Raw genomic sequence first — 22,420 nt, 5'->3', positions numbered from 1 at the left:
ACACAGGTATTTCTCAGTTCCTTCATCTCTGCCATATCCATATCTCCACCATGGATAAAGGGGAAGCCTTTTAGGACCGAATGGCCTACTCCTGCACCTATTTTCTATGTTTCTATCCCAGGATGAGGCTTTCCTTTCCAGGACATCAGAAATGTCCTTTTCTTCAGAGAATGGGGTTTCCCTTCCTCCACCATTGATGCTGCCCTCATCCACATCTCCTCTATTTCCCAGAACCCATCTTCCCACCACCTTAACTGGTATAGAGTTCCTCTTATGCTTACCTACCACTAAATGAACCTCCGCGTCCGACACATCATTCTCCACAATTTCTGCCATCTTCACCAGGATCCTAAGACCAAACAGATCTTAACCTCCTCCCCACCCTCTGCTTTCTGCAATGATCATGCCCTCAGTGATTCCATTGTCCATTTGTCCATCCACACTAATTTCCCTTCAGGCACATACCCGTGCAAGCAACCAAAATGCTACACCTGCCCATTTACCTCCTCCTTTACCTCCATTCATAGCCCCAAACAGTCCTTCCAGTTGAGACAGCACTTCACCTGTGAATCTGTTGGGGTCATCTGTATCCGGTATTCCCAACCCCAATTGGAGGATCGCTTTTTTTAAGCACCCCTGTTCCATCCGCCAGCAGTAGAATTTCCTGGCGGTTAACCATTTTAAGTTCAATCCCCATGCCCATGCCAATATGTCAGTCCATGGCCTCCACTATCGTTATGATGAGGCCACTCTCAGGAAGGAGGAGCAACACCTCATATTCTGTTTGGGTAGCTTCCAATCTGATGGCATGAACATCTATTTCTCCTTCCAGTAAAAGTTTACCTCCTCCTTCCCTTTTCTTACCTTTTCTCCTCACCTGCCAATTGTATCTCCCAATGTCCTTCCTCCTTCCCTTTCTCCCATGGTCCACTCTCCTCTCCTATCAGGTTCCTTCTTCTCCAGTCCTTTTCCTTTCCCACCCAACTGTCTTCACCTATTATCTTCTAGCTTGTCTTCCTTCCCCCCCCACCTTCTTATTCTAGCGTCCACTCCCCACCTTCCAGTCCTGAAGAAGGGTCTCAGCTGAAAAGTTGACTGTTTATTCATTTTTATAGATGCTGCCTGACCTACTGAGTTCCTCTAGCATTTTGTATGAAGCATAATTGAGGTGTTTAGTATAAAAAGAACTTGATTTACTTTGATATATGCTTGAGATGATTGGTTCAGAGACATAGCTGTCATTTGCTAAGCTTGATTAACTTTTGGAGAATGAATAGATTAGAGAATAAATCCACAGCTGCTCTATTAATCAGCAAGAAAAATTACCATCCCAAAACCACCAAATAGGAATGTTTTCTTTGGATCCATCAATCTTTAAGACACCACATATAATAAAGAGATATAATGACATTAAATGGAAACTTAGCTATGTTTTTGATCTGCCTATATATTTTGAGGTAGTTCTTCTAGCACTGGATTATAATGCGGGTTTGGATTCTCAAGCCATGAACAAAGCGTACCCAAATGGGACATTTTTGCTACTTTAAACCAACCCTTCATCAAAGTTATACCTAAGCCAAAGAGACATTCAGGTTTCATAGATCCTTTTGTATATTAAACTTACAGAAAATGAATGCAAATGGTAGGATTTTTAAAATTCTGTAGTCTATTTCGAATTCCTGTTCTGAATATACCCATCAGTTCTCTTACATCTATGTACAGATACACAGAGTTTTAAAAAAATAGTGGCTACTGCAGTGCATTTTTATATACCTCATTAAAATAGCTTGCATTATTTCTTAAATAAAAAATATTTTAACCTAAGCAAAACACAATTGAAGCTGTTTCTCAAGCTGTGGTGCATTCACTACTTTTTATGATTCTGGACATTGCTTGCAAATTTATGATCAATCCCTAAGTACCTTGGAGAAGGTGATAGTAAGCTAGCATCCTTTTGGAACACTAGAATTTATGGTGAAGGTTCTCCCTCAGTGCAGTTGAGCAGGGTATTCCAAGATTGAGATCAATGACAATGAAAGAGTAATATATTTACAAGTCAGGATGATGTGTGAATTGGGGGGGCAGTCTGCAAGTGATGATGTTTTCATGTGCCTAAAGTCACTGGTTTGGGAAGTGGTATCAGAGTAGCCAGGTAAGATGCTGTCATTCACATTGCAGCCAATGTTCATGTAGGGAAATTTAGAGTGAAGTGATTTGCTTTGTTTTCTATGTTGATAAGTTTCTTGAGCTACACTCATCCAGGAGTCATTATAATTCTGAATTGTACCTTGTGCATGTTGTAAAGGCTTTGGGGCTGCAAGAGGTAAGTCATTCACTGCAAAACACTTGATCTTTAACCTCTTTTGAAGACACAGTATTTTACCTGTTCTGGGCAATGTGACAACTAGGATGCAGATAACAAGAAATTTTGTAACAATAATGTCATTAACTATCAAGTCTGTGGATAGACTCATATCTAAAATGTACCTTGTGGCATGAATGTTACTTTCTATTTATTAGCTTACAGTAAGCTTGAAATATAATCTGTGTTTCACTGCATTCAGGCTTGGGCTCTTCATAAACAAAAGAGATTCTGCAGATGCTGGAAATCTTGAGGAACATAGACAAAATGCTGGAGGAACTCAGCAAGTAAGGCAGCATGCTGCCTTATGAGATCCTCCAAAATTTTATGTGGGATGGGCTGCTTCATTTTTTCAAGATATAGAATGGACTTGAATATCATGTGAACATCTGCCAGCATCCTCACTTCTCAAATTAAGATGGTTGAAAGGTCACTTTTTTAAAAAAAAGCCTGAAGATGATTGGACTACCATAATTACTCTGCCCTATGAAACTGCTGCTGTGTTACCTTAGTGTTATCTTTGTTGGTTAGACTCCAACAATTGAAGTTACCATAACTAGAGAGAAGGTTCTTGGGAAACTGAAAGGTCTGAAGGTAGTTAAGTCATCTGGACCAGACGTTGTACACCCCAGAATTCTGAAAAAGATGGCTGATGAGATTGTGGAGACATTAGTAATGATCTTTCAAGAATCACTAGATTCTGGAATGGTTCCAGAAGAATAGAAAATTATAAATGTCACTCCACTCTTCAAGAAGAGAGAGAGGCCGAAGAAAGGAAAATATAGGCCAGTTAGTCTGACCTCAGTAGCTTGAAAAATGTTGGAGTTGATAATTAAGGATGAGGCCTCGAGGAACTTGGAGGCACATGATAAAAGAAAGCATAATTAGCATGATTTCCTTGAGGGAAAATCTTACCTGACAAATCAGTTGGAGTTCTTTGAAGCAATAACAAGCGGATAGACAAAGGAGAATTGGTTGATGTGTGCTTGGATTTTCAGAAGGCTGTGACAAGGTATCACACGTGAGGTTGTTTAACAAGTTATGAGCCCATGGTATTACAGGAAAGATTCTAGCATGGATAAAGCAGTGGTTGATTAGTGGGAGACAAAAAGTAGGAATAAAGGGAGCCTTTTCTGGTTGCCTGCCAGTTACGTGGAGTTTCACAGGGATCTGTTTTGGAACTGATTCTTTTTCCAGTATGTGTCAATGATTTGGATGATGGAATTGATGGCTTTGTTGCAAAGTTTGCAGATGATATGAAGATAGGTGGAGGGGCAGGTAGTTTTGAGGAAGTAGGCTACAGAAGGACTTGCACAAATTAGGAGAATGGGGAAAGAAATGACAGATGGAATACAGTGTTGAGAAGTGTATGGTCATGAACTTTGGTAGAAGAAATGAATTGACCATTTTCTAAATGGACAGAAAATACAAAAAATGAGGTGCAACGGGACTTGAAACTGCTTGTGCAGGATTCCCAAAAGGTTAATTTGCAGATTGAATCTGTGGTGAAGAAGTCAAATGCAATGTTTGTGCTCATTTCAAGAGAACTAGACTATAAAAGCAAGGATGTAATTTTAAGACTTTATAAAGCACCGGTGAGGCCTCACTTGGAGTATTATGAGCAGTTTGGGGCTCCTTATCTTAGAAAGGATGTGCTGAAACTGGAGAGGGTTCAAAGGAGGTTCACAAAAATAATTCCAGGATTGAATGGTTTGTCATATGAAGAGCATTTGATGGCTTTGGGCCTGTATTCACTGGAATTTAGAAGAATGAGGGGTGACATCATTGGAAGATATTGAATGGTGAAAGACCTTGATAGAGTGGAGGTGGAGAGGGTGCTTCTTATGGTGGGAGAGTCTAAGGTCAGAGGACACGGCCTCAGAATAGAGGGGCATTCTTTTACAATGGAGATAAGGAGAAATTTATTTAGCCAAAGAGTAGTGAATCTGAAATTGTTTGCCACAGGCAGCTGTGGAGGCCAAGTCAATAAAGTTGATAGATTCTTGATTGGTCATGGCATGAAAAGATATGGGAAGAAGACAGGGGATTGGAGCTGAGAGGAAAATGAGATCAGCCATGCTGAAATAGCAGAGCAGACTCAGTTGGCCAAAAGGCCTCATTCTGCTCTTATATCTTGTGTTCTAAATGTCAATGTATATTATCGATTATCGAGCTCTTAATTTCTCATGATGCCCATTGATCCATTTAATCAAGATTTCATTGACCCCATTTTGACATTGCCGCGTTGATGTCTGTGATGGTCATTCTCACCTTATAACTGGAATTCAGTTTTTGGTTCATCTTTGGACCAAGGCTGTAAAGAGATCTGGTGAAACTCAAATTGGTAAGTTGATTATTGGTAAGTGCTTATTGATAGCATTATTGACTACATTGTGCAGATGAGTTGTCACTATGCTGATTGGGCAGTCATTAGCCAGGTTGAACTTGCCCTACTTAAGAACAAGACTTACTTGAACAATTTTCCACATTGTTGGTTAGATGCTACAGCTGGAATTGTGCTAAAATAGTTTGGCTTAAGGTGCAGATGGCCTTGAACAACATGACTTTAATACTATTCCTGGTTGTTTGGTCTGATATCTTTTGTTGCATTCAGAGCTCTTCGTTGTTTCTTGGTGTCATGTGGAATGAATCAAATTGGCTGAAGGCTGGTCACTATGATGCTGGGGATTGTGGGACAAAGCCAAGATGAATCATACTTTTGTGAATTCTGACGAACCATGGCTGTGAATACTTCTGAAACTAAATGGATATTCTTCATTTGTGAGAGTTGTTATGGGTTTTAAAAAGCTTTCAATGCTTGGCATTCAATTTGCATTTAGCAAAGGCAGCAGAATAGTAATTTGGAGAACAGGGACTCCACCCAGGCCAGTTCTATTTAGATCAGATTCTGGAAGCAACTATAATTGTACTCACTTCTCCCAATTTTGAAATCAGTGCACATGACATTAAGCCATATTATGGTTTTAAAAAATAATTCTGAAATAAAAGAGCATATTCTAGAAACATGCAAAATTTTTACTGGAACTTTAGTAGGAAAGCATGGTATTATGTTGTCCAAATCATTCATCATTGCTGAACAATCACTGCTTCAGATGTGTCAACTAATAGACATTTTCCAGTCTTTTCTGGCATATTTAAATTTGCCTATCTCCACATGTATTAAAAGAATGCCCTCTTTGAAGGCTATTTTAAATTGCTCATCACTGGATGTTGCTAGGGCAACAAAAGTAAGCAAAGATCATCAAACTAGTCTTTGGCACAAACATATTCTCTACTTCATGTGAAATAAATAGACATGTGATTTATAGCTTAATGCTCCATTTTCACCAAAACTAAGCACAGCAACTTCCAAAATCAAAAAATTCTTAGAACCCTTCAATAGTCAATGACATTCTTCTGAAATATAGTCACTGTAAAAACATAGCAAAAGCAGCAGCATACTCTACACAGCATGGTTCCCCAAACAGTGAATAGTAATGACCAGATAGTATGGTTTATGATTAGAGTTCAGATACACATATACAAATACAGTCCAGTAGAGAAATTCACTGCTCCTCTTCAGAAAGCAGCATTAGGTCTATTACTTGAAAGAGTTGCAGACTTAATAATCTCATTGAAAATATAGTATCATTGGCAATTTAAAACTTCCTCAGTACTGTATTGGAGGTCAATGTGGATTTTGTGTTTAGACATTGAAGTGCATTTTATACCTAGCAGTTACTGACTCAGAGGTCTGAACTGATTTAAAATTACCAGTAGCCAACTGAAAGCTTTTTTAAAAATCAATTGCTTAGGAGCCTGCCCAGCACAACTGTTTTTTTTGTGGATCTTGCTAATTGTAGGGATGACTTGGAGCAGACTGAAAAGCTTGAGCATATAGACATTAAGAAAGGATGTGCTGGAGCTTTTGGGAAGCATCAAGTTCGATAAGTTACCAGGACCGGACGAGATCAGAATCAGAATCAGGTTCATTATCACCGGCATGTGATGTGAAATTTGTTAACATAGCAGCAGCAGTTCAATGCAATACATAATCTAGCAGAGAGAGAGAAAATAAAAATAATAATGATAAATGAACAAGTAAATCAATTACAGTATGTGTATATTGAATAGTTTAAAAACAGAAAAACTATATTAAAAAAAGTGAGGTAGTATCTCTGAGATAGCAGAGATACTTAATGAAAACTTTGTTTCAGTATTCACTATGGAAAAGGATCTCTGCAGTTGTAGGGCTGACTTACAGCAGACTGAAAAGATTGAGCATATAGACATTAAGAATGAGGATGTGCTGGAGCGTTTGGAAAGCATCAAGTTGGATAAGTCTCCAGGACTAGATGTGATGTACCCCAAACTACTGTGGGAGGCGAAGAAGGAGATTGCTGAGCCTCTTTGCATCATTAGTGGGGACAGGAGAGGTTCCGGAGGATTGGAGTGTTGCAGATGTCGTTCCCTTATTCAAGAAAGGGAGTAGAGATAACCCAGGAAGTTATAGACCAGTGAGTCTTATTTCAGTGGTTGGTAAGTTGATGGAGAAGATCCTGAGAGACAGGATTTATGAACATTTGGAGAGGTATAATATGATTAGGAATAGTCAGCATGTCTTCGTCAAATGCAGGTCGTGTCTTACGAGCCTGATTGAATTCTTTGAGAATGTGACTAAATACGTTGATGAAGGTAGAGCAGTAGATATAGTGTATATGGATTTCAGCAAGGCATTTGATAATGTATCCCATGCAAGGCTTAATGAGAAAGTAAAGAGGCATGGGATCCAAGGGGACATTGCTTTGTGGATCCAGAACTGGCTTGCCCACAGAAGGCAAAGAATGGTTGTGGACAGGTCATATTCTGCATGGAGGCTGGTGACCAGTGGTGTGCCTCGGGGATCTGTTCTGGGACCCCTTCTCTTCGTGATTTTTATAAATGACCTGGATGAGGAGGTGGAGGGATGGGTTAGTAAATTTGCCGGTGACACAAAGGTTGGGGGTGTTGTGAATTGTGTGGAGAGCTGTCAGAGGTTACAGTAGGACATTGATAGAATGCAAAACTGGGCTGAGAAGTGGCAGATGGAGTTCAACACAGATAAGTGTGAGGTGGTTCATTTTGGTAGGTCAAATGTGATGGCAGAATATAGTATTAATGGTAGGTCTCTTGGCAGTGTGGAGAATCAGAGGGATCTTTGGGGCCAAGTCCATAGGACACTCAAAGCTGCTGTGCAGGTTAACTCTGTGGTTAAGAAGGCATACAGTGCATTGGCCTTCATCAACCGTAAGATTGAGTTTAAGAGGTGAGAGGTAATGTTACAGCTATATAGGACCCTGGTCAGACCCCACTTGAAGTACTGTGCTCAGTTCTGGTCTCCTCACTACAGGAAGGATGTGGAAACCATAGAAAGGGTGCAGAGGAGATTTACAAGGATGTTGCCTGGATTGGGGAGCATGCCCTCTGAGAACAGGTTGAGTGAACTTAGCCTTTTTTCCTTGGAGCGACGGAGGATGAGAGGTGACCTGACAGAGGCGTATAAGATGATGAGAGGCATTGATCGTGTAGATAGAGGCTTTTTCCCAGGGCTGAATTGGCTAACATGAGAGGGCACAATTTTAAGGTGCTTGGAAGTAGGTACAGAGGAGATGTCAGGGGTAAATTTTTTATACAGAGTGGTGAGTCCGTGGAATGGGTTGCTGGTGACGGTGGTGGAGGTGGATACGATAGGGTCTTTTAAGAGACTCCTGGACAGGTACATGGAGTTTAGAAAAATAGAGGACTATGGGTAACCTTAGGTAATTTCTACGTATGTACATATTTGGCACAGCATTGTGGGCCGAAGGGCCTGTATTGTGCTGTAGGTCTTCTATGTTTCTGTGTTTCGTTTACAGATTGTAGGCTCTTGATCAACATCACAGTTAAGCAGATTACCTTCATTCATGCGTCTTCTGTGCCATAGAATTAGTCTCTCTCATGAAGAAGTATCATGTTGATCATAACATTATAAATTAAATATGCAGAGCATTGCATTTTAGAATTGTGAAAATGAAATACTGCCTCATTATAAAACAAAAGGAAATTCTCACCATCATTTCCCTTAGATGTATGGTTCCAGAATACATCCAACACAACAGGAAAGCTTATCAATGCTTCTACTTTTTGAACAGGCTGAAGGGAGCTGGACTATGCACATCTATAGTCATGGGCTTCTGCAGATGCACAGTAGAAAACATCCTAACATGCTCCATCGTTGCATGGTATGGAAACTGCATTGTGGTGGACTGGAAGACTCTACAACAGTTGTCAAAATTTCTCAATACATTTTTCACAGCCTACCTGCCATCAAGGACCTATATACAGAAAGTAGCAACATAATGAAGGTCCCGCCCACCCTTCTCATGGTCTGTTTGTCCCACTACCATCAGTGAGGAGGCTAAGAAGCATTTCACACCAACACCACCAGATTCAAAAACTGTTAATTTCCTTTAGCAGTAAGACTGATCAGCACCTCCACCCACTAATTCACCCCTTCCCAGTCTCCACCATGACTACATCATCATTTTCCTGCCTGAGTCACCTTACGTATTGACTCTCCCATGCCTAGGTTACTTTATAGACATGCAGTCAATCTTATGTATATAAGCTAACTTATGAACTTGCATTTATTGTGATTTTTGTTGTGCTTTTTTTGTGCTGCATTGGATCCTATAAAGATAGGTGGCGGGGTAGATAGTGTTGAGGAAACAGAGATAGTGTTGAAGAACTTGGACAGGTGAGGAGAATGAGCGGAGAAGTGTCAGATGAAATGCAGTGTTGGGAAGTTTATGGTCATGCACCTTTTTTAAGGAATAAAGGCATGAACTATTTTCTTTACGGTAAATAGATTGAGAAATCAGAGCTGCAAAGAGACTTGGGAATCAAGGTAAACGATTCTGTAAAGGTTAACATTCAGGTAAAGTATTTTAAGTGATTTTGTATGTTTGCTTGTAATTATTTAATTTGTAATTGTTTTTGAACATTTCTAAATGTCATATCCAGAAGCTTCACAAAGGTGTGTCTAGGCTGCCTAGCAAGGATTTTCATCAGTAATTTGTGGGTGGTTCGATTTTGGTCTTACTATTGTGACCTGTTTACATTGTGCAAGGCCCTGACTTGAGTCGCAATTTCATCCTTGAGTGACAGGTCTTGGGGCTCCCCACTCTGCAAAATACATGACTATAACTGCTAATGTTGATTTGGTTCCAAATGCTGAATATACTTGAAAATGCTCATTAAGATTTTACTGGAGAAATCTCGTTTTATGATTCTGTTTGCTGTTTCTAATGTTATGCAGTGACAGGAGGTAGGACTGTGGAATTTCCAACTTAGAGAACAGAAGGCAAAGAACGTCTGATGGTGATTTTTATCTAGATATATTTGTTGAATTTCTTCAATATAGAATTTGTAGACTTTCAGTTGAGAAATTTTTAATAAAAATTATAGTTAATACTTGGCGAACCAGGAAGGGAATCAATGTTTGTAAGTTTCTTTACACATTTTAATAAGAAAAGTAACTTGCAGGAGCAGCTGTGCTGTTAGTGGCTGAATATTTGTCAAATAAGGACACCAAATAAATGTCTTGTTTACTTAAAGCAGGTGACTCCTTGATCAGAATTTCTGAATAAAAAAACAAAACATGGCACAGATAATAATTATTTTAAAAATCTCTCTCTTTCTCTTCTATTTGATTAAGTATGTTTGTTTCAAATTCAGTTTTCAGACTTACTTTTGAACTACAATTGGATATGGAAACAGTGTATCTTAAGGAAATTGCAAACCTATTTTTTGACATCTGTCTGGAAAAATATCCCTCATATTTTTCTAAATTGCTGAGATGTAATATTCTGACCTGAAATCAAGTCCTTAATGCCTTTTTATTAATTCTAGTTCATTGAATATCTATCCTGAATAGTTTGTCTATGGTTTTCATACTGTTTACACAAGAAGTACACTGCAGCACAGTAGCACATCTGTTTAACAATTAGTCAAATAAAAATCAAAGCTGTTCACAGGAAAAGGTGACGATCAGGCAGTAGCTTTAGAAAGTCATCAGAAGTGTTGTGAATCAAAGGGATTAATGCACTTATAATTTACCTTGAATTTAAGTTTTACCCCAAATAACAGAATTTGCCATCATCTCACTCAATTTTATTTTTGTAGAAGTTCACAAAGATTTAATATTTTAAAACCTATCAGCATCTTTGGTATTTTTAACAAGTAGTCACTCAGAATAGAAGGTGAGGAGGCAGACAGAAAATAATTTAAAATATTTTAATGGGAATATAGTGTAATATCCAAGAACTTGAGATGCCAAGGTGAGGGCTACAGTCTGAAGTGCAGATTGCCATTAAATCAAAGAAGAGAGAAGCAAAATCATCGAGTAGTTCTTAAACATTAGCAAATTTTATCCAGAGATTTGATCCACAGTCTGCTTTAATTTTACATTTTCCAAATAAGGAACTTTTGAAACACTAAGCAGGGTATGGGTACACACTTTACATAATACTGATTAAAAGTTTTTGCAGTAAATGTTCAATGTAACTTTTTAATAATTTGAAATGAAATTCACAAACAAAATTTGTAATCTTATCATTGATCTATCCAAATGCTAACCTTCTTGCCTTGCTTTTTTCCACTGTCTGCCCATTTTAGACCCATTCAAGAGTTACATGCTACATCATGTGACTAGTCATAGCTATCTATAGCCTGAATGTTAGTTTTGAATTTTGAGTTCCTTCATGTAATTGATCTCCAAAACCATTTTATATGTTCTGACAGGTTCTGCTGCATTCTGCTATGGCTCCCAATCTATCAATGCCTTAGTTCTGGATGTTTTCCTTTGTGTTTAGATCCCTGCAGTTCATTTCCTTTCTTTTTCAGTATCCAATTCCTTGCAGATCACAATGATCTAGGATCTATGCATTCCTCAAATATGGATTTGCTGTATATCTCTGAATTTCTTTGTACCCGAATAGTGCAGATGTCGTCAGACATCTCGGCACTTTCAAGAATTCCCTCCCCAGATCTGTCTGTCTGTACCACTTTAGCTTCCCTTAAGACAAATCTTAAAATCTCCAATAACAATGGAAAATGCTGCAGAAATGATTTATTTGATCCTGGGATGTGAATAGAAATAGGAAGGTTAATACTGATTGCCATTTTCTAATAGTCCCTAAACTGAACAGTTAAAAATCAACCATATTGGTGAGTCTGGATGCAAGTACAGATTAGCCTATGTAAGGGTCGGAAATATATATCTCTGAAGGGCATTAGTGCATCAAATGGGTTTTTTAAAACAAGTTGGTTATTTCATGATTACCTTTACTAATATCACCCTTTTATTCCCAATATAATTTACTTGAACACATTTCCAAGGCAATAATTGAAAATCAAAGTATATATTTTCTAGTTTCAATGAAGAAATATGATATACAGTATATGTTAAAAAGAAAACATTTTGATAGACAACTGCAATTTTCTTTTAATCACAAAGGGTCAAAATAATATTGGCACAACTGTTAATCAAAGTTCAAAGTAAAATATATTATCAGAGTACATACATATACAACTCTGAAATTCTTTTTCTGTGAGCACATTTAGCAAATCTATAGAGCACTAACTGTAAACAAGATCAATGAACAACAAACTCTGCAAATGCAAATATAAATAATTAGCAATAAATAATAAGAGCATGAAATAACAAGATAAAAAGTCCTTAAAGTGAGACCATCTGTTGTGGGAACAGCAAAAATGGAATGAGTGTAATTATCCCTATTTATTCAAGAGCCTCATGGTTGAGGGGTAGTAACTGTTCTTGAATTTGGTGATGAAAGTCCTGAGGCACCTGCACCATCCACCTGATGGCAGCAGTGAGAAAAGAGCATGGCCTAAGTGGTGAGGATCTTCGATGATGGATGCTGCTTTTCTATGGCAACGCTTCATGCAGATGTGCTTCATTGTTGGGAGGTTTTTACCTGTGATATACTGGGCCAAATCCACTACTTTTTGTTGGATTTTCTGCTCAAAAGCAATGGTGTTCCCATACCAGGCCATAATGCAACTAGTCAGTACACTTTCCACCACATGAAGTTTGTCAAGGTTTTTTTATGACGTGCTGAATATCCGCAAAGTAAAGGCACTGTTGTGATTTCTTTGCGATTATATTTATGTAATGGGTCCAGGACAAGTCCTCTGAGATAGTGACTCCCAGGAATTAGAGTTCCTGACCCTCTCCACCTCTGATCCTCTGATAAGTTCTGGCTCATGGACCTCTGGTTTCCCTCTCCTGAAGTCTACAAGCAGTTCCTTGGTCTTGATGACATTGAGTGAGAGGGTGGTGTTATTACACCACTCAGCCAATTTTCAATCTCCCTCCTGTATGCTGAATCATCACCACCTTTGATACGGCCTGCATCAACAAACTTGTATATGGTGTTGGAGCTGTACCTAGCCATGTTAATCTTTTACACTAATGTAGTGATATCATAAGATTAACAACACAAATAAAAATCCTGAATTAAATAAAATAGCCCATAATATTAATGGTTGCCTATATAGTTAGTTAAGGGATGGCAACGTTGTTTCATAGTTTATGCCATTGTTTTACCATGATCTTTGCATTGTTGCCTTGTAATTATCTCCTGGTGTTTCTTTCTCCTCAAATATTGGGTTTGGATGGACACTATTTAATATGATATTAATTTTAACATAAATAGTAATTTTAAATCTTTGAGGAAAAGCATCAAAAATGTTCATATTAATAACCCATTCAAATACTTCAATGTATTCAAAAAATATCAAAATGATTAAGCTGCCTTGACTAAAATTTTTACAGCATCCTTTGCAGATGAACTGCCTTAAAGCTGAATTTTGCTTAAACTCTGAACTTATTTTCATTCCTACTGGAAACATTATCCACTTGGACATTAAAGCTACAGACCAATTTTGCTTTCGTAGGCAAAACATTGATTAGAAGAGCTCACGGTGTCAGGAACAAACTACCATTATTAATAAAAGAGTTTATTTATAACTTTGAGATTCTAACAAGTTGATGGTTAATAGTGCATTTATGGCAACTGTGGAAATTTTGATTAAACAGCACAGTATTTTGAAGCAGTCTCTTCTGAGTACTGTAAAACACGGATTGTACTAAACTGCTCCATATGCGGTAGAGGATTGATTGCTACTTTTACTTGATCTTGGTAACTTTGTATTCAGAATTTATGAAATGGCCTTGTACCACTAAAGTAAAGGAATACAGTGTATGAAAGGAAAATATTGCAGATGATGGAAATGTTGCACTGATTGCCAGATCTGCTGAGTCTAGGTCAATTAGATTTGTCACTGGTTACTTGATCAGCTGAGTCTTTCCAACATATTTTATTGGAAGTATGTTATCAATCCTGAAGTGTAACCTGCAAGATTTTGCCTCTAATCATTAATTTATTATGTAAATAGATTACAGTGGATTCAAACATGAGGAAATCTGCAGATGCTGGAAATTCAAACAACACACACAAAATGCTGGTGGAACACAGCAGGCCAGGCAGCATCTATAGGGTCTCGGCCAGAAAAGTCGACAGTGTTTCTTCCTATAGATGCTGCCTGGCCTGCTGTGTTCCACCAGCATTTTGTGTGTACAGTGGATTCAAGTTAGCTGGACACATCAGCGTTAGTACATTTTGGCCAACTAAACAGCTGCCCAAATTAGCTTAAGTTTCATGGAAATAGTTTTTTAAAAAAAGCATTTAAAAAGACAAGATGCAATTTAAGTAAGTAATAAATTATGCATTTAAATGAAATACAGAACAAATGAGACACCATCTTTTTAGCAAATTTGCAGTTGCTAGAGAACAAGATTGAGGACAAGATGGTTGTATCAGAGGGAAATGAGGAATTGCTGCATTCTGTGTTTCACGAAGACGGCTCACTCTAGACACTCCCAATCTGTCAGTAGGACATAAAGGCTTCTCGATACACAGGATGGATTGAACTGCTGATTTGGAGAAGGCAAAAGGTGGGAATGTGTGCTTCATAATAAACTCTCTGTGGTGCTTCGATGTGGCAGTTTTGTTGTACTTTGGTTTCCCTGACCTGGAACATCTAACGATTAAGTGCTGACTCCTCTACTCACCATGTGAGTTCTCCTCTGTGATTTTGACCACAGTCTACATACCACCAACAAATGAGTGTCATCAATCACTCGAGATTCTACATGCTACATGGAGATGGAGTTACTACATCACCATGCAAGAAAAAGTCCACCCCGATGTATTTTAAACCATAGTCAGGGACTTCAATCAGGCTTGCTTGAAGAAATCTCTGCCCATTTACCATCAGCATATAACCCTAGCACCAGAGGTCCTAACACATTAGACCACTGCTATACTATGATAAGGAATGCCTACTGTTCCATGCACAGACTGCATTTCGGGAAATCTTATCTCTTATCTGTACTTCTACCTGCATACAGATAGAAGCAAAAACACATAATTTCAAAGAAATGACAACAAAGAGATCTTTGTGGGAGGCAGAGAAGCGGCTATGGGATTGCTTTGAGTTGGTGGACTGGGCTGTGTTCGAATACTCATCAGAGGATCTGGATGAATACAACACAGTTGTCACAAACTTTATAAAAACAGTCATGGATGAGTGTGTCCCCAGAAAACCATTCTGAGTCTTCCCCAACTAGAAGCCCTGGATGAACCATGAGATCACAATATGCTGACGGCCAGATCGGTGACGTTCACGTCTGTGAGAGCATCCTTCAGGAGAGTGAACCCATGGAAAGCATCCAGCCTGTGCTAGAATGTTCACTGATACCTTTAACCTCTTGCTTTGCAATCTGAGGTACCCATCTGCTTCAAGCAGGCTTAAGTCATTCCATGCCTAAGAAGAGCATGGTAACTCCCTCAGTGACTATCATCCAGTAGCATTTGCATCCACTGTAATGAAGTATTTTGAGAGGTTGGTGATGAAACATATCAACTCTTGCCTGAGAAATAACCTGGATTGTTAAAATTAATTTACGGGATGTGGGTGTCACCAGCTAAGCCAGCATTTATTGGCCATCCCTAGTTGCCCTTGAGAAGGTGGTGATGAGCTTCCTTCTTGAGCTGCTGCAGTCCCCAAGGTGTAGGTACACCCACAGTACTGTAATGGAGGCAATTCCATGATTTTGACCCCATGACAATGAAGAAATGGCGATATGTTTCCAAGTCAGGATGGTGAGTGATGTGGAGGGGGATTTCCAAGTGGTGGTGTTCCCAGGTATCTGCTGTTCTCTTCCTTCCAGATGGTAGTGGTCGTGGGTCTGGAAGGTGCTGCTTTAGGAACTTTGGTGAGTTGTTGTGGTGCATCTTGTAGATAGTACACACTGCTGCAACTGTTCGTTGATGGTGGAGGGACTGGTTGCTTGTCGAAGGGGTACTAATCAAGAGGGTTGCCTTATACTCGATGTTGTCAAGCTTCTTCAGTGTTGATGGAGCTGCACTCATCCAGGCGAGTGGCAAGTATTCCATTTCACTCCTGACCTGAGCCTTGTAGATGGTGGACAGGCTTTGGGGATTCAGGAGGTGAGTTACACACTGCAGGTTTCCTAGCTGTTGACCTTCTTGATAGCCACTGTGTTCATATGGATAGACCAGTTCAGTTTCCTGTCAATGGTAACCTCCAGGATGTTGATAGTAGGGGATTCAGTGATAGTGATGCCACTGAATAGCAAAGAATGATGGTTAGATCCTCTCTTGTTGGACGTAGTCATTGCCTGGCACTTGCGTGGCTCGAATGTTACTTGCCACTTGTCAGCCCAAGCCTGGATATTGTCCAGCTCCTGCTTCATTTGGGTATGAACTGCTTCACTATCTGAGGAGTCACGAATGGTACAGAACATTGTGCAGTTATCTGCGAATATTTCCACTTCTGACCTTATGAAGGAAGGAAGGTCATTGATGAAGCAGCTAAAGATGGTTGTTCCTAGGACAATTCCCTGAGGAACTCCTGCAGTGATATCCTGAGGATGAGATGATTGACCCCCAACCACCACAACCATCTTCCTTTGTGTCAGGTATGGTTCCAACCAGTGGAGGGTTTTCCCCCTAATTCCCATTGACTGCATTTTAGTTAGGGCACCTTGATGGCATACTCAGTCAAATGCTGCCTTGTTCTTGAGGCCTATCACTCTCACCTCAGCTCTGGTATTTAGATCCACTCCAGTTTGCCTACCAGCACAACAGGTCCACAGTCGATGCCATTTCATTGGCTTTTCACTCGACCCTGGAATATCTGGACAGAAAGATGCATATTTCAGATGCTCTTTATCAACTAAAGCACAGCATTCATCCCCTGAAAACTTCTAGACATTGGCCTCTATACCTCCTTGTACAATTAGATCTTCAATTTCCTCACTCGCAGACCCCAGTCAGTTCAGACCAGCAACAACATCTCCTCTGCAATCTCCATCCACATAGTCTACTCACTTTATACTTATGACTATGAGGCTAAGCACAGCTCTAATGTCATATTTAAGTTTGCTGTTGTTAGCCAAATGAAAGCTGACAAATCGACATATAAGATGGAGATTGAGAAGCTGGCTGAGTGGTGCCACAGCAACAATTTTTCTCTTAATGCCAGCAAGACCAAGGAGTTGATTATTGACTTCAGGAGGAGGGAATCGGACATCCATGAGCCATTCATCATCGGAGGATCAGATGAAAGAAAGGCAGTGCCTCTACCTCCTTAGAAATTTGGCATGACAACTAAAACTTTGACAAACTTCTATAGATGCACAGTGGATAGTATATTGACTGGCTGCATCACGGCCTGCTACGGAAACACCAATGCTCTTTAACAGAAAATCTTACAAAAAGTAGTGGATATGGTCAATCCATCATGGGTAAAACCATCCCCTCCATTGAGCACATGTACAAGGAGCAATGTTGCAGGAAAGTAGCATCCATTATCTAGGACCCTCACCACCCAGGTCATGATCTGTTCTTGTTGCTGCCATCAGGCTCTTGAACCAGAGGGGATAACTTCACTCACCCCATCACTGAACTATTCCCACAACCTATGGACACACTTTCAAGGGCTCTTCATATCATGTTCTCAATATTTATTGCTTATTTGTGTATTATTATTTTGTTTTTGCAAAGTTTGTTGTCTTTTGCACATTGGTTGTTTGTCCATCCTCATGGTTGTGGTCTTATCTTGATTCCATTATGGTTTTTGAATTTACTGAGTATGCCCACAAGAAAATTAATCTCAGGGTTATATATGGTAACATATATGGACTTTGGACTTCGATAATAAATTTACTTTGATCTTTGAACTTTGAAATTAGAACACTACCTATGCTACTGGTACTTGTCTATCATTGCCAAAGATTACAGGAAACCTGTGTGGGAGAGACTTTAAAGTGGAAAAGCTGTTGCACGGGAGCAATTCCACTCTTTTGACCTCAGAAGTCTGGGTCCACTGGTACAAATAGATATCAGAACTGGGTTCTTTGTTAGGTGCAGTTGAGGACCTTGACTCCTTTTGTGTCTTGTCACGTCCTTCGCTCTCCAATAAGCATTACAGAATGTCCTTCATGGCCATTGGTTCTTACTGTAGATCTCATCCACCCTGTTCACCAGAGCTGACTTTGCATGCTAGGACAAGCATGTCCCTATCTCACTGGCATATGAACCCCACCAGGCTACCCTCACCTGGTTTAGCCCATTTGTTGAAGCAGTGTACAACCATCAGTGACAAAGATCACTATATTTTGACCACAAACACATGCAGCTGATGCTTGGTGTAGCATCGAATGGCCACACAAGTGTGTGCGACTGACGCTAGTCAGAACCTGTTCAGACAAGTCCATAAGCAAAAAGAATCCCATCAATGTTCTTGATTAGTTCTTTGTTCTTTAAGAGTTGTCCTGTATAAGCATCTGTCCTGATTAACTAATGGCCCAATTAACTGAAATCCACTGTATTTCATTTTGCTTTCTATGGAGTTATCTCTATCGAAGGACATTATGCCAGAGATAAAAATGTTTTCAAATTCAATTTAAAGTTTAATTATCATTCAACCATATATGAATATAGCAAAATGAAATTACATTCCTACAGGACCAAGGTTAAGAGCACATTGCCAACAGAACACAGCACACTGAACATATATTTATGATTTCAGGAAAATATATAATCACAAAGAAAAAAATAGCCCAAATCCCTGAGTGTCCAGCTTGTTCTTCCACTGAGCAAGCACTGAAAAGCAGAACCAACGGGAGGCAATGAGGCAACAAGTCCAGGTGGCAATGCAACAATGGTTTCTCAATAAGTCCATCTCCATCACTATTTAACAACTCACCAATGGGATAATTTTGCAGTACTTGATGTCCTTGGTATCCAGCAGTGATTTGTAATCATAAAAAAGTTGTACAAGATAAACAAATACTCATCTTTAATTGACCTGGAGTGGCCACTGTTTGAGTGCGCTATCTCACCCAGTGTAAAGATGAGTATTACAACAGGGACGAGTTGTGTTGCTTCTCTCAAACACTTAGTGCCTGTTACGTAGTTGACATTGCTTCTGTCAGCTTACTTGATGAACTGTGTGAAATGTCAATTTTTAGTGTATTATGTCAACTCAGCATATAGCCATATTGAGTCAATTGAAACTTACTTCCCACGGGGTGCACATCTGCAGGTAATTCAATTATTTTACTCCTAGCTTGATTCAGACGCAGGTGCTGGAGATCCATCTGTACAATTTTGTTACCTACATCTGTAATTATGGAAGATTGCCATATTCATTTTCAGAATATTACTGTTTCTTTATAAATATTATGTGTTATTTGTTACTTATATCACCAGGTAACTTTAAACATGAGTATCTTGCAACTGTTGACTGCAAGCTGTCTGAGGCATAAGATTTATTGAGGAAAAATTCTGTATTTTCTTCACAAACTACATCAAGCACCAAGTCTGCTAACACATCATTTCTCCACAATAGCCCAGCCCAATCCATAACCTAAGCAGTACCCTTTATTATTTTTCCTCTAATTTATGATAAAGCATTTCTTTTAACCTCCAAATCCTAATCATTTAGATTTACAACATTCTGGCAACATAATTTGATCATGAATAGTGATTAATCTGATGGGACTCATAGTAATTTTATTCTAGTTATATGGTTTCAGTTTGATTATTTCAAGGCAAATGATCCATAAATTAGGAGTCAGTTTGTTGACAGAAGGACTGTAGGTGTGTTTATATATTCAGTTTATTTTCATTTAACATTAAATATTTATCCTGCGAAATGCATAGATCATTGGTGATTCACCCCATCTGTACAGGCAAATTAAAATTACCTTTGAGCTAAAAACCATGTGGGAATGATTTGTGGGGTATATTCCTAGTTCGTGATGAGTTAATTGATATTACAAAAACAGTGACATTATTTGGATATTTTGAGTGAGCTACTAGTTTACCCCAGGGAACTAGTGAAACTGCTTACAAAGTGTGCCTTCAGAATCAGGGCAAAAAGAGGCAGAGTTATGTAATAGAGACTAGTTTGGAAGTTATACATCTTGACCTTTCCTTTATTTTCCCCCACAGATGTACTGGTAGCTGGGAAACCCTGTGATTGTGACGTTGCAGTAGAATGCCAGGCTGGAGAGCCAACTTCTCTGGAAGTGAAGCTTACGAATCAGAGCAAGCGTACTGTTGGCCCTTTTGCCCTCACTGTCATCCCATACCAGGACTATCAAAATGGTGTACACAACAATGATCTTGGACATGCTGTTACTTCAATTGGATCCAATACATTCTACATTGATGCAGTAAGTAGGACACATTATGTACTCTGTGCATAACACACAAAGTATTTTGAATTCAATAGCTGTGAAGAATATTCACATCTCAAAATATGATCGGTAAATTTTAATTATCATTCTCAAAACAATATTTTAAAAAATAATAGCTTTGTTGTTCAAGACTTGTCTACAAAGTGTAGGCAAAGATTTTATCATCAACCTAACCATTAGCAGATGTGAAATTTGTCCCATGTTCTTGCAGAATATTTATGTGCCACGTGCTTGATTTTCTTTTTCAAATGATGACAATAGGATTGAAGTTTGGTGCACTGGGCTAGTGTTGAATTTCACACCTGGACTTTTCTGATTAAAAGTATTAGTTTAAAATAATTACTTTCCTTCTCCAAATCATAACAGAATTGAACATAGTGATCACTTGAAGATGTTGAAAAAGAAAACTTAAAATTAAGTAAAATTTTAAAAAATAATTTAAAATCTTCATTTTGGACTACTAGAATATAACAAACCATAACATTAGAAAGATGAAATAAATAGTTAAGAACTAGTTAAGATAAAAATATAACAAAGCCTGAACCCTATTACAAACTAATCTCTTGATATGGGGGAATGATTTAAAATGGTGCAAAGATGATTTATTATGAATAATAGCAGGGTTGACAACGTTCAAAGTTCAAAATTTCAAAGTACATATATATTACCATATAAATCCCTGGAATTCATTTTCTTTTGGGCATTCACAGTCAATACCATAAACAATTGAATCAATGAAAGACCGTACCCAGCTGGACAAACAATCAATCAATGTTTAAAAGATGACAAACTGTGCAACTACAAAATAAAAGAAATAAATATAGAGAACATGAGATGAAGAGTATTTGAAAGTGAGTTCATAGGTTGTGGGAACAGTTCAGTGATGGTCCAAGTGAAGTTTAGGGAAGTTATCCCCTCTGGTTTAAGATCCTGAAACTGGTGGTGTGTGTTGTGAGGATCCTGTACCACCTTCCTGATGGCATTTCTGAGAAGAGAGCATGGCCTAGACGGAATGGGTCTTTGATGATAGATGCTGCTTTCCTGTGACAGTGCTCCATATGGATGTGCTAGGTGATGGGGAGGGCTTTATCTGTGATTGACTGGGCTGTATTCTTTACTTTTTGTAGGCTTTTCCATTCAAGGGCATTGGTGTTTCCATACCAGGTTGTCAGAATCAGATTCAGAATCAGGTTTATTATCATTGGCATGTGATGTGAAATTTGTGATGAAACCAGTCACAGACTCTCCAAAACACATCTATAGAAGTTTGGCAAAGTTTTAGATGATATGCCAGAACCTTGCAAACTTCTAAGAAAGTAGAGGGACTGCCATACTTTCTTCGTAATGTCACTTTTGTGCTGGACCCAGGATAGATCCCCTGAAACTATAACACTGAGGAATTTAATGTTGCTGACTCTTGCGCCTCTGATCCCCTGAGGAGATCTGGCTCTTGGAATTCTGGCTTACTCCTCCTGAAGTCAATAATCAACTCCGTGGTCTTGCTGATATTGAGTTTGAGGTTGTGGCACCACTCAGCCAGATTTTCAATCTCCTTTGAATTGCAAACAACAGTGTCATCAGCAAATTTAATAATGACATTGGAGTTATGCTTAGCCTCACAGTCATAAGTGTAAAGAGAGTAGAGCAGGGGTATTCAGTGTGAAGGGATAGGAGTGGATTTTTAATAACAGCAAAAGTTATGAGGAAATGTAACATACCAAAAAAGTATTAATACTTTTGATAGAGTGAGTAACAAGAACTTTTCAATACAGCATGTTAAATGGCTGCCTTCCAGTGTATCATTCTATTATCATCTAGTCATTTTTTTCAGTCAGTTATTTAGTTTAAAATCCTTTGCAGTCATAGGAAATCAAAATATTAAGTCATTGCAATTAGAACATGGAAGGTTGCCATTTGGCTTTTTATTTCTAAACTGGAAGCAGGTTTTCAGGCTTTTTTGGCAGAAATTCTAGTCCTATGCCCTTTTCTAATATCCTTTTCAAATACTCATCCATATCATTTCTAGTGATATTTAGTTTCTTTCTTATCAAAAATTTGTTGGAAAGCATTTCAATAACATGCTCTTCATCAGCAGCCTCTTCTTCAAGTGGCTATGTTCTCTCTAGCACCATATGCCATACATTTACATATTTGGCCTCTTC

At 38.8% G+C, this 22,420-nt stretch overlaps 1 protein-coding gene across 4 annotated transcripts in view; it reads left to right on the top strand.

Moving 5' to 3' along the window:
• The window catches only part of trappc9 (trafficking protein particle complex subunit 9), a 535,810-nt gene that overhangs the window by 501,125 nt on the left and 12,265 nt on the right, over positions 1-22,420 (top strand). For all 4 annotated transcript variants that reach the window (XM_073043422.1, XM_073043433.1, XM_073043451.1 and 1 more), the window contains one exon: positions 20,011-20,234. In XM_073043422.1, the coding sequence (XP_072899523.1) occupies positions 20,011-20,234 (224 nt within the window). The remainder of the gene's footprint in view (positions 1-20,010; positions 20,235-22,420) is intronic.

Source organism: Hemitrygon akajei, chromosome 1 (assembly GCF_048418815.1).
Source record: "Hemitrygon akajei chromosome 1, sHemAka1.3, whole genome shotgun sequence".
Classification (NCBI taxonomy): Eukaryota; Metazoa; Chordata; class Chondrichthyes; order Myliobatiformes; family Dasyatidae; genus Hemitrygon; species Hemitrygon akajei.
This window is presented reverse-complemented; position numbering and strand designations above follow the sequence as displayed.